At 33.9% G+C, this 13,368-nt stretch overlaps 1 protein-coding gene across 1 annotated transcript; it reads left to right on the top strand.

Annotated features, from left to right (window-relative positions):
• Positions 1-5,720: 5,720 nt before the first annotated feature.
• LOC133674229 (plasma membrane ATPase 4) lies at positions 5,721-12,167 on the top strand. Its single transcript, XM_062095257.1, has 16 exons — positions 5,721-6,018; positions 7,373-7,492; positions 7,584-7,820; positions 8,212-8,973; positions 9,048-9,170; positions 9,277-9,381; positions 9,484-9,628; positions 9,726-9,890; positions 9,991-10,229; positions 10,337-10,369; positions 10,468-10,549; positions 10,647-10,807; positions 10,894-11,067; positions 11,169-11,351; positions 11,451-11,632; positions 11,777-12,167. Exons 1-16 carry the CDS (start codon positions 5,968-5,970, stop codon positions 11,871-11,873), a joined length of 2,859 nt encoding a protein of 952 aa, XP_061951241.1. The 5' UTR covers positions 5,721-5,967; the 3' UTR covers positions 11,874-12,167.
• The last annotated feature ends 1,201 nt before the right edge of the window (positions 12,168-13,368 follow it).

Genomic DNA, 13,368 nt, shown 5'->3' with positions numbered 1-13,368 from the left:
GATTTCATCTTATTAAGACGTGCTATGAATTATTTGTTTGTATAATTAAGCTATACGGCCATGATTGGAATTATTCAAATGGCCGTGGTTGCTTGGGCAAGCATGACTCTCATATTGTACAAGAAACCAAAGGGCAAGATATTATGGATCATATATAGCTCTTTCATTTACTGTATAGTGTATTTCTGATATTAAATATGAGTTTTAAATAAGTGATGATTTACACTTAAATTACCTGTAAAAGATTATTTTAATGTAGAGAGTATTGATGATTATATAAAAACAAACATATCTATCAACCAGGCTAGGCCTCTTTCTTTTTCTTTTTTTTTTTAATACATTGAGTGATAAAATATCTACCCATGTAAATATGAAGCTGGTTAGATATTGTAGTAGTGGTTATTTTTTAAAATATTTTTTTGTTTAGAAATAAGTTGAAATGATATTTTTTTAATTTTTAAAATTTATTTTTAATATCAATATATTAAATATGAATTTAAAGAAAAAAAATAAAATTGCTTATGACAAATGAGTGACGAAACTAAAGTCACGATCCAAGAAACAAATAAGAATTATATTAATAAATAGTCTGTGTCAACCATTGCATGTCGAGAAACAACTTGAAGAAGTAGGTGAATGGGTTTGATTATTATTTTTCATTTGGAGAAGAAATAATCCAAAATTTGATGTTTTAACTTTTTGTGTGTGGTCAACTAGCTGAGGATCAAATTAATACGGTGGTGGTAATTGCAGTACATTTTTTCCCATGTCTATGAGAAGAAGGCGCTTTTACGGAGGTATAACCCAGCCTACGAAGCTCCAAAATTGAAATCTTATCCTCCAAGATTGACACGATGCCCGTGGCAGATGTCACCTCCTTTCCATTTATTATGCGCGTGGGGTTGATTTTTTTTTTTATGTAAATAAAATATTTGGTTTTGCTAATGTTTTGTCTTGAAGAAAAAAAAAAAAACTATGGAAGCATTGATCCGAAGTGATTTGTCATCTCAACGGTTTTAAAGATAATTTAAATCATTTATAAAAATATAATTTGATTGAAGATAAATATCTAAAATGAAGTTTTTTAATAAATTTTAAGATGATAATATATTGGATCGATTCGAGTCAATCTAAATTAACTTATTAATCAACATATCATGTTATTAGATTATAACAATCTTATAGAAGCAAATCAAAACAACTTACGGAGCTCAATTTTTAATAAATCTAATGTTAAAGGATGAAACTATAAAAATATCATTTTAAAAAAATTTGACCCGAGTTAACTTGAGTTAACTTGTCAAACTCGCGATCCAGGTTATGGAACCAGAATAATCCAATAAAAAAAATTAAAACAAATTGTAAAACTTAATTATCAATTAATCTAATATTAAAAGATAAAATTAAAAAAAAACATAAAAAACAATTGGGGTCGATCAAGGTTCACCTGCCAGACCCTTGATCACTCCAATTATGATGAGGATATTCTCGTAGAAAACAAATCAAAATAAATTATAAAGTCTAATTCCCTATATTAATCAAATATTAAAAGATAAAATTAAAAAAAAGTCAATCAATAAAAGAAAAGAAAATCTTGAGTTAACCCATTAAATTAACTATTCGGGTCACTAGTGGGATAATCTCATAAAAAATAAATTGAAAAAATTATGTTATTCAATCCATAATAAATTTAATGTTGAAGGATGAATTTAAAATTATAATAAATAAATAAATAAATAAAAGAAATAAACACTATTCATCTGAATAGTGTTATGTAAAGAGATGTACAGTAAAAGACCTATTTTTTTGTTTTTTTTTTTGTTAATTCAATTGCCCAATCAAATCATTTCAAAAGAAAAAAAAATCGAGTTATTTCACTGGGGTATCTTAAAAATATATTTTACATGATCCAGTAACTGTTTAGTCAAAATTTAAGTAATCCATTGATTTAGAAAATCAAATTCAAACACTGCTGGCTGGCACACTTTAATCTGGTAACTCAAGTTGAAATCCTAACTTCCAAGTCTCAAAGTGAAAACAAGGAATCTTTCATCCTTTCTTTGTTTTTTCGAACGTAGAAATGAATACACGAAGGCTAATTGTTTGTTAAACAGTAATAAAGATTATATTATGTAATTTAATTATATCTTATTTAACTATTTGCTTTTTTAGGTTAGTAGATAATTTAATAAAATATCAAAGTCTCATTAATCACGTGACGGAAAATTTGAATCTTATCATCGAATCTTTGATGAAATTAAAGATTTGAGGCAGGGTTTTATATTTTTTTTAAATTCAAAGAACTTCCAATTAAAAGACTATTTTATATTTTAATAACTTATACGATAAATTAAATTATTTTATCAAAGAACTAATTTAATCCAATAGCTTAAACTGTTAGACGAGATCTTAGAATACAATTTATATTATTTTTTAACACATTCCCTCAAGAAAAAGTTCCTTGAACTTGAAACTTGTACAGACCCACAATATATTATGCTTAATTTTTATCAAATAAATAGGGATGATGAGATTCGAACTCATGACCGTTTGATCATCAAGACTTTAATACCATGTCAAAGAATTATTTCAACCCAATAGCTTAAGTTATTAGATGAGATTTTAGGATATGATTTATATTATTCTCTAACATATTTTATGAAATGATAAAAACTATTTCTTGTGAATTTTATTTCAAGTTCATGCAAACCCCTCATTGTCAAAAATTAAATGAAATAAAAAGAACAAGAAAAAGAAAAACTCACCTCAACTTCATCATACCCTATTGTGTTAAAACTGTGAAGTGAATTAATCGAATATAATGGCTTTATATTATATGTTTTTAGGATTGGTTTTACCTAGCAATAAAAACATTATAATTAAGTTAATTAAAAAAAATCAGGGGGGGGGGGGGGGGTTAAGTAAAATACTAAATTCGTGTCCCTAAACCCTACAAGTTCATTCATTTCTTAAAAATTGAGGAGGGTTAATTGACCCCCTAAATTACACATGGCTATTGGCTTCCACACACACACAAGTATTTTTAAAAATGTTACATAGCAAAAAATAAGTCATTTCGTTTTCGGTATATCACCATGGTTTATGAAAGTATTCATCATATTTTATTGCATTAATTCATAAATAAACCAACTCAAATCAGTAAGATTAGTAATTAAATCTAAATAATGATCCTTAATTAACTAGTATTTTGTTGCATAATTACTCTTTTTAAAAAGAAGAGATCGAAAACGATGATGATTTTAATTTTTAAATGGTCAAATATGCCAGTGCTCTTTGACCTTCAAAACACCCTAAAGCTTAAACCTAGCTAGCCAGACAGGCACGACAAATGGCAAGACATTTCAGATTTGGAGTTTACATTTGCCTCTATACTTTGTTTATTGCAAGGGGTTGAACACCTTTTAAGGGAATCCAAAGGCTAGGAGGCAACCTAGCTAGCCGAGCTCCTCTCTCTCTGGAGACAGCCATACATGGTATCCAGGTTGCTTCAATTATTTACATGGAATAGAAAAGAATTGGGACGCTTATGATTTCTTTTTTCTTGATGGGAAAAAAGGGAGAAAATTCGGCTGCCCAGGCTCGATGACTTCTGTTAATATTGCTGAGGGCCAAGCCAAAAATCAAAGTCAATCTCCCAAATAAATAATTCATCAGCAGGTCTTTCCCCTTCCATGTTCTACCGGTCCTGTTACATGCTGCTGATCATGGCCAACAACTTAGAGAAACCATTTCAATAATCAAAACCCTAGAAAAAATAATTTTAAAAAAAAGAAACACTAGAGGACCAGCTGATTAAAGAAGGTGATAAATTAGAGACCAAATTAATCCTGCTGGTATTAACTTTCCTTTTCCCTTGCTTTAGCAGAAAGAGTATATAATTTTAGGGAAAATTAACCTCCACTAATTAGACCCTAATTAAGGTATCATTGACATTATACAATATCACCCCTTTATCCATCTATCGTTAAGAAAAATAATATTCTGGCTCGGCCTTTTTAGCTTTGCTGTAATATATATATATATATATATATATATATATATATATATATATATATATATAACACCCCTTTTAATTGTTTATAAAAAAAGTTAGGTTTTACCTTATTTTATATATAATCCGCTTGCTTTTCTAAAAACTATTTTTTAAAAAAATCAAATGTAGTTTAAAAATTGAATACAGAACTGTTAAATCCAGTTTGCATGAAGGATGAATATAAATTTAATACTTGGAATTTTTTTTCTTTCTCTAATTGTATTAATGTAGCCTTTATTTATAAGACGAAGTACATGTATGAAATTAAAATAAATTTCATTGACTAAAAAATCAACAAATTACTCATTTTAAATAAGGAATGTAAATGGGTAACTTTACGTAATTATTAAGATTAAATTCTCTCCATTAAATTTGATTGCTGTCAAACTTAGAAATTTCAACTCCAGAAATCTGAATCTTAAATCCTTAAACATGTAAGCAATATTGTTTTATCAAAATAATTTAATTTAAAAAAAAACATAAATTTTAATGTTTTAATGATTGAAACACATTTCAAAAATAAATTCTAAATACATTGAACGGTATTAGCAAACAAACTAAACATACATCACTGAACATTTTTATTTTTAATAAAAAACTAGGACATGACATGCCAATTTTGGGAGAATCTGGCAAGTTTTGTGTAAGAAAATGATGATGTTTAGCTATATATATAAAAAATAAAATGATTAATGGTTTACAGTATAGATTTGAAATCCAGCCTACGGGATATGAAACTCAATCAATTCGGAGCTGGAATCAGACCAAGTTAAAAAAAAATAAGAGAAGAAAAAACTCGGTGTGATCCGGCTGACTCAGTGGATTGATCCGGTAACCCGGCTGACCGGTCAAGATCTGATTGCAAATCCTTGGAACCTGGTTTTTTGAATCAGACTGATTATCGGACCGGGTATTAAAACTATCAAGTAGAGTAAAGAAGAAAATCAAATTAATATTCCTAAATTTATTCAATATAATTAATGCTCAAAATGTTGACGTCTTAGGTAACCGAGCAAATGGCTTTCTGATCATATTACGGCCTCCAGGAAAGGGAAGGTTTTGGAATTCCAAGACATCATCCACCGCATCATTAGCCGACAAGACACTGGTCAGAAGAGAGAGAATTTAATTTTAAAGCTATTATTACAGTACTTTACTACATATAGTGAAAGTACGTCGAGCCCACCTGAGGAGTGGTTAAACGGCGGGTTCGTACAGTGAACGGCGAAGGGCAGAGATTAATTATTTTTATTCGTTTTCTTTTATTATTTTCTAATTTTTATGGGGAAAGAGAGAGAGTTTATGTAAAAGACAGATAAATTTTACGGTTATGAAGGGATTATTAGCGATGTTTTATTAATTATTTTCTGGATTTATTTTTTAAAAATAAATATAATGAGGAAAAACAAATCTAGATAGGAATATTTTTATTATTTTTTTGAATAATGAATTTTATTTTAAAAAATAGATATAATTAGAAAAAAACATAAATGGAAATATATTTTTTTATTTGAGTAATGGCTTTTATTTTCTTTATTCTCTTTATATCTGTCCTGGTTTTTGTAGAGGTAGATTCAAATAGTACTGATAGGGTACCAATAATTAACATAAAATTTTCTAAAAAAAAAAAACATGTACATAGACGCATATAAAAGGAGATAGGTATAGAGCACTTGAAGGAAGCCTCAATCTAATTATCACCGCAGTCTCTCTCTCTCTCTCTCTCTGTTTCTTAATCTCTGGCCCTTTTCTTGGGATATACAAAGTCTCATTGAATGGCCTTTAACTCCATTACTCTTCTTCTTCCTTAGAGTTCACATATAATCTTGTTACCAAAAAACCAAAAGAGAGATTCTTTTTTGTTTTGTTTTTGTATTGCTCTGTGCTCGTGGTTTCTCGGCTAGAGTTAAAAGATGGAAAAGGCCGCTAGTCTTGAGGAGATCAAGAATGAGACTGTTGATCTGGTATAACTTGTTTTTGCTTATTCAGCACTTCATTTCTCTTTTATGTTTCTTAAATCTTACTGCTTCTGTTACTGCTCTAGCTCAAGAAAACTTGAATGGATTTGCGTGCATGTGATTGTTGAGATCTATATATGATCATATATAGCTTAATAGAATTTTAGTTTGAGCCCATTTCCAGATATGTTTAGATCAGTTGGAAACGGGAGATGGATGTTTTTGCTTCTTACACTTTTGTTTTCATCGATTTGTAGCAGGACTAATCCTCCTGTTTATAATCTTGAGCTCTTTTCATACAGTATTTTCTTTTAAATCCTTCTTTTGATTGTTGTAAGAACAGAAAAGTTGAAACCAGTCTTTTCTTACAAGGAATAGTTGTCCACTGGGGTCTGAGAATGATTTAACTGTTTCTATGGTGTCTTGTTAAGTTTCAAGTCTTATGAGATGAAAACGACCATTAAAATTCTGAACTTTTCTTTTTGCAAAAGCTATCGTATTTTAAGGCATTTTATCACAAAAATGGATCTGAACACGTGAAAACAAGTCAAGAAAGACAGATAGAAGGAGCTGGCTATGTTTTATTTATGTCATCAATTATAAATGCACACCCCAAGTTATTTCCTACTTCAAAAAAACTCTCTCTCAGTGTTCAGTGCCTTTTGCTTGCTTCTTTTGGAATTTCTGGTACATTTCCGTGGTACTTTAGCCTTTTCGCAGTTTTTTTCACTTTAATTTTATTTTGTATTCGTTTTTTTTTTAACTTTTAGTTTCCTCTCTCTCACTTTCAAACAGTACTGATTATTTCTTGGATTCATAAAATATTTAATGATTCTGCTGATTTGACAAGTTTGGCCCTTGATTTTCTTGGAATTTGCACCGTAGACCTCAGATCTTATGCTCTAGGGAGTCGTGCCGAGCGTGAGTAACACTTACCAATTAGATTTGCATAAAGTGGGGGCTGTCACATGTGAGATAGCACATCTTGTCATGCGTGCGAGTCAACGCTTTTATGATTCGGCAATACCTTGTAACCGCCCGAGTTTAGCAGAGTCACTTGTCGACTCTCCTTTACTCGGTCTGTAATGGTTATTTAAAACAAGGGAATTAAATGATCCAAACATTACTTTTTTTGTGTGTCCAGAGCAGACAATTTCATGTTCAGACCATCGGTCCGATCATATGGGTTTATGAAGCGTTCCTCACTTGAAAAGAATCAATCTTTTGAGAGCATGTGAATTGTAACGACTGTAGCAAATCTAATTGTACTATAATAAGACGTGCATAATTTTATGATGGCACCTTCTGCATACAAATGCTAATAATTGCAACGTTTTCTGAGTTTGATTTTTGTTAATAGGAACGGATTCCGGTTGAGGAAGTGTTTGAGCAATTGAAATGCACCAAAGAAGGTTTGTCCTCAGAGGAAGGAGCCAGCAGGATTCAAATCTTTGGCCCCAACAAATTGGAAGAGAAAAAGGTCCCTATTGAGACATTGGCCAATGCTTGAAAGTGAATATTTTATGTTGTATGCTGATTTATGGACTAATGATAAGCCTTTCAATGAACAGGAAAGCAAGGTTCTCAAGTTTTTGGGGTTCATGTGGAACCCTCTATCATGGGTTATGGAAGCTGCAGCTATCATGGCTATTGCATTGGCAAATGGAAGTGGGAAGCCCCCGGATTGGCAAGACTTTGTCGGTATTATTTGCTTGCTTGTGATCAACTCTACCATTAGTTTCATTGAAGAAAACAATGCTGGCAATGCTGCGGCTGCACTCATGGCTGGCCTTGCTCCTAAAACCAAGGTATTGTTTTTTTTTCAAGGAGCTGTGTATCACATTTAGCTGGCTATGTGCAAATTGGCTAAAGAACTCTGTTCATACATATGTATTGTAAACCGTAAGATGTCTTCATTTGCTTGCATGTCTTACGGTATGTGAAATCTGATGGCTTGGACAAGCCTCTAAATTGTCATTTATATTGGTTGATAGGGGGCTAGTTATCAAGCTTTTTGTTTTTTGGTCAGTGACCATGCGTCAAGTGAAAAGTGAAAAGAAAAGAACATGATCTACTGATTAATGCTAGATGCTGGAATGCTGCCATAATAATGACAAAGAAGAAAAGAAAAGCAGCCAACACTTGCTGAAATATTAATTAATTTTCTACTTAACAACATTTCATGCAATGTTGGTGTAGGTGCTTAGGGATGGAAAGTGGACCGAGGAGGATGCTGCAATTCTGGTTCCAGGAGACATCATTAGTGTTAAATTGGGAGATATTATTCCTGCCGATGCCCGTCTTCTTGAGGGTGATCCTTTGAAGATTGATCAATCCGCCCTCACTGGGGAGTCACTTCCGGTAACTAAGCACCCTGGTGATGAAGTTTTCTCAGGTTCCACTTGCAAACAGGGGGAGATTGAGGCTGTTGTTATTGCCACTGGTGTCCACACCTTCTTTGGAAAGGCTGCGCATCTTGTGGACAGCACCAACCAAGTTGGTCACTTCCAAAAGGTTCTCACTGCTATTGGGAACTTCTGTATTTGTTCCATAGCAGTTGGAATGGTTATTGAGCTCGTAGTCATGTACCCAATTCAGCACCGCGCGTACAGAGATGGAATTGACAATCTTTTGGTTCTATTGATTGGAGGAATCCCCATTGCTATGCCTACAGTCTTGTCTGTGACGATGGCTATTGGATCTCACAAGTTATCCCAACAAGGTGCTATCACTAAGCGTATGACTGCCATTGAAGAGATGGCAGGTATGGACGTACTCTGCAGTGACAAAACTGGGACTTTAACCCTCAATAAACTGAGCGTTGACAAAAACTTGATTGAGGTTTTTGCAAAGGGTGTGGACAAAGATCATGTCGTCCTGCTTGCCGCCAGGGCCTCTAGAGTTGAAAATCAAGATGCTATTGATGCTGCCATGGTTGGAATGCTTGCTGATCCAAAGGAGGTAAAACTCTCTGCCTTACATAATATGACACCAAGTAATGAACGTGAGCGCTTATCTCATGTGCATGTATGCAGGCAAGAGCTGGTATAAGAGAGGTGCACTTCCTTCCATTCAATCCTGTGGACAAAAGGACTGCTTTGACTTACATTGATGCTGATGGAAACTGGCATCGAGCAAGTAAAGGTGCTCCTGAGCAGGTGCCTTGTTGCTCATATTCTTACTTCAGATTTCAAACCAACTTTTCTCTAACGCTAAGAAAGATTAATGAATTCTCATGTCCTAACTAATTTTTCCTGTGAATAGATCCTCGACCTATGCAATGCCAGGGAAGATGTTAAGAAGAAGGCGCATTCTTGTATGGATAAGTTCGCCGAACGAGGGCTCCGATCATTGGCTGTTGCTAGACAGGTTTGAATGACTTACATTGATATGCCGCGGCATTCCTTTTCTTTCTTTTATTATTTATGGCAACAATATCGTCTTATTATTGATATTGTGGTCCGGATGCAGCAAGTGCCAGAGAAAAGTAAGGAAAGTCCAGGTGGTCCATGGGAGTTTGTTGGCTTGTTGAACCTCTTTGATCCTCCAAGACATGACAGTGCTGAAACCATCCGTAGAGCTCTCAATCTCGGTGTGAACGTCAAGATGATTACTGGTAACTAATTATATTCTTTGATAATCTATTTAGAGATGCCACGGTGATTGTTTCTTTTTTATGTTGTGGCTTATTTTATGGTGGTTCTAATTTCCAGGTGATCAGCTTGCTATTGCAAAGGAGACAGGAAGAAGGCTTGGAATGGGAACAAACATGTACCCTTCCGCTTCTTTACTTGGTCAGCATAAAGATGCAAGCATTGCTTCTCTTCCTGTAGAAGAGTTGATTGAGAAAGCAGATGGGTTTGCTGGCGTGTTTCCAGGTGGGTGCTTTCGTTATGCCACCTATGAGAAAAAATTGAGCACTTTTGGATCTTGATTTGCACACATTATTTATTCTGACTAAATCCATTTCCTTTATAGAGCACAAATATGAAATCGTGAAGAAGTTGCAAGAGAGCAAGCACATTGTCGGAATGACTGGTGATGGTGTTAATGATGCTCCTGCATTGAAGAAGGCAGATATTGGAATTGCTGTTGCTGATGCTACAGATGCTGCAAGAGGTGCATCTGACATTGTTCTAACGGAGCCTGGATTGAGTGTCATTATAAGTGCCGTTCTGACCAGTAGAGCTATTTTCCAAAGGATGAAGAACTACACTGTTAGTTGCATTCTACTAATTTTCTTGACCAAGCTCACAAGTTTTTTCCCCTTCAGTTTCTTTTCTCTTTATAACAATCGGTGACTTCGATGCCTTCCCTCTTGCAGATCTATGCAGTCTCTATCACAATCCGTATTGTGGTAAGTAGCCACTGACAGTTCCATCAGAACGTAATATTGAGACTTTGTCATATAAATGCAACATAATTCATTTTTGATGTTAAATTCGAATCTGGCAGTTTGGTTTCATGCTTATTGCTCTGATATGGAAGTACGACTTCTCTCCTTTCATGGTTTTGATTATTGCTATCCTAAATGACGGTGAGTGGGATGAACACTGTTTTGAAATTCTTACATTGCTTTTTAGCCTAATGTGATGGTTTTAGAGCATTGAGTATTGACTTATCATGGTTTTCAGGTACAATTATGACAATCTCAAAGGATAGAGTGAAGCCATCACCCTTGCCTGATAGCTGGAAACTAAAAGAGATATTTGCCACTGGAATCGTACTCGGTGGTTACCTGGCTCTGATGACCGTGATATTCTTCTGGGCAGTGCATGATACTGATTTCTTTTCGGTAATAGACACCATCAAACTTATAGGGAGTAGTAGAAAATTGCTCTTTGACTGATCGTTGTGTATTTTCATTTTCCACATATGCAGAATAAATTTGGTGTCAGATCTTTGAGGCACCATGATGAAGAAATGATGGGGGCTTTGTACCTTCAAGTCAGTATTGTGAGCCAAGCTCTCATTTTCGTGACTCGTTCTCGCAGCTGGTCCTTTATTGAACGACCTGGTCTGCTACTACTGTCTGCTTTCATGCTTGCACAACTGGTAATTTTTTTCTCCTTATCATGTATATCCACTACCTCCTTCGATGTGATTTGGAGGTGAAGAATTCCTTATGAAATAATCTAATGCATTCCGATTTTCAGGTGGCGACTCTGATTGCTGTTTATGCCAACTGGGGGTTTGCAAGGATCAAGGGAATTGGATGGGGTTGGGCTGGTGTCATCTGGATTTACAGTATCGTTTTTTATTTCCCACTTGATATTATGAAGTTTGCTATCCGCTACATCTTAAGTGGAAAGGCTTGGCTCAATTTGCTGGAGAACAAGGTACGTTAATTTTTCAAAACACTGATCCTTTTCAGGGAGTGGACTTTGTATTTGGCAGCTGCAACTGAAAGTTTCCATACATTTTTCCTTCTGTGACAGACTGCCTTTACCACCAAGAAAGATTATGGTAAAGAAGAAAGAGAAGCTCAATGGGCTCATGCACAAAGGACCTTGCATGGGCTCCAACCACCTGAGACAGCTGGTATCTTCAATGAAAAGAGCAGCTACAGGGAGTTGTCTGAAATCGCAGAGCAGGCTAAGAGACGAGCAGAGGTTGCAAGGTATGCATCAATCAACTTACCAAGAGCATTCTTTATCGAACCTTTCCTTGCTTGATATTCAATCTAAACCGATTTAGTCAAGATTGGATTTTATTTTCCTGTCATCAATCAACTTACTAAGAGCATTCTTTTTTCCATGTTAAGGCTTCGGGAGCTTCACACACTCAAAGGGCATGTGGAGTCAGTTGTTAAACTCAAGGGCTTGGATATTGATACCATCCAGCAGCATTATACCGTGTAAAAATCCTGAAATAAATTTACCTGAGATGGAAAGGCCTAAAGTTCAATGACAAACCCTCAAGAACATCAGATAAGGCCTCAACAGCTGAAAACTTTTCTAGATAGGGGAGAAAATGGTATTAGTATAAATCTCCTGATCTGTTTACATTTCTTGTCTTCGTGTGCTTTAAACTGCTGGAAGAGAGAGGGCTGTGTTCCCTACTTCTTGCTCTATCAAGGGCCATGTAATGCCACCTGGTTACACAGTATTTCCAAGTTTTTTAATCTGAATTTTCTCCTGCTTAACTTCTTATAATCCTGGCGTTTCCATTTCTTTGCTATATGCATTAATTTTCTTCATTGTAAGTGTACTATAATAAGACATGCTGTGACGACTAGCAAAAAGATTCGGATTCCCAAGTGCTCAGCACATCAGCAATGTGAAGGGTATTCACAAAACAACAGCTAATAGTACCCTTCAAGTGTTTGATTTTGCCAAGGGCAGCAACTTAAGAGAAAAACATTGTATTAAGTGTAGAAAAACATTCGGTGGCTTCATGCCTCGAGGGACTGATATTCGTCTACAGAATGTTTGAAAATTGAAAACAACACAGCATTTAAAGTTGGCGTCAAATTTGACGAAAAAATGAGCAAAACCCTCTTCTGGGAAGGAGGGGCAGTGACTTCCTGCTGAAAGTATGAGGACTCGGTATTGGCCGAGTATGGAGATAGTGCCTTGCAATTTTGCAAAGCTCCTGTGGGATTAATTTGCCCCATAACGTTTTTTTTTTTTTTGTTCCCCTCGAACAGCATATTTTATTTTTTTATATTTGCTCTTTTCCCTTCTACGTGGAGAATAATTCTATCCCTAGCTATAGATGTGTAAAAGTTTACAACCAAAATCTACATTTTAACCTCCATTACTAAATTAAAAAATTAATATTTTTTTATAAATCATTAAACACTTAACATCCTGCATTAAATAAACGTAAAACTTCACAAGTGTGCATTGTATATATATATATATATATATATATATATATATATATATATATATATATATATATATATATATATATATAGCCAAATACTACCTTTTTTCATAACACAAAGCACCAAATCAACCAAAATCAATATTAAACCCAATTAAAAAAAAAGTAACAATGCAAGATTATTCATTGTTTGACAAGAACTATTTCGAATTCACAATAATTGTGTCAAATTCAAAATAATGGCCTCGGAATTTTTTATGTAGTGGATGCTTAGAAGTTACTTTTGACTTCCCTCCAATCGGTTGCGATTTGATTTTGATTGAAAACTTAGTTTTTTATTTCTATGACGATAAATCTTGATTTATATTTTTAAATTAAAAAAAATATAGAAGTGAAAATATATATATATATATATATATATATATATATATATATATATATATATATGCGTTGGGTCTGATTAATAAAGAGAATTTATAGCATGTGAATGTAATTTGAATTTGGAATAGACTAGATCAATGACTC

This window comes from Populus nigra, chromosome 15 (genome assembly GCF_951802175.1).
Source record: "Populus nigra chromosome 15, ddPopNigr1.1, whole genome shotgun sequence".
Classification (NCBI taxonomy): Eukaryota; Viridiplantae; Streptophyta; class Magnoliopsida; order Malpighiales; family Salicaceae; genus Populus; species Populus nigra.
The sequence above is the reverse complement of the archived record's forward strand: the minus strand, read 5'-3'. Positions and strand labels throughout refer to the sequence as shown.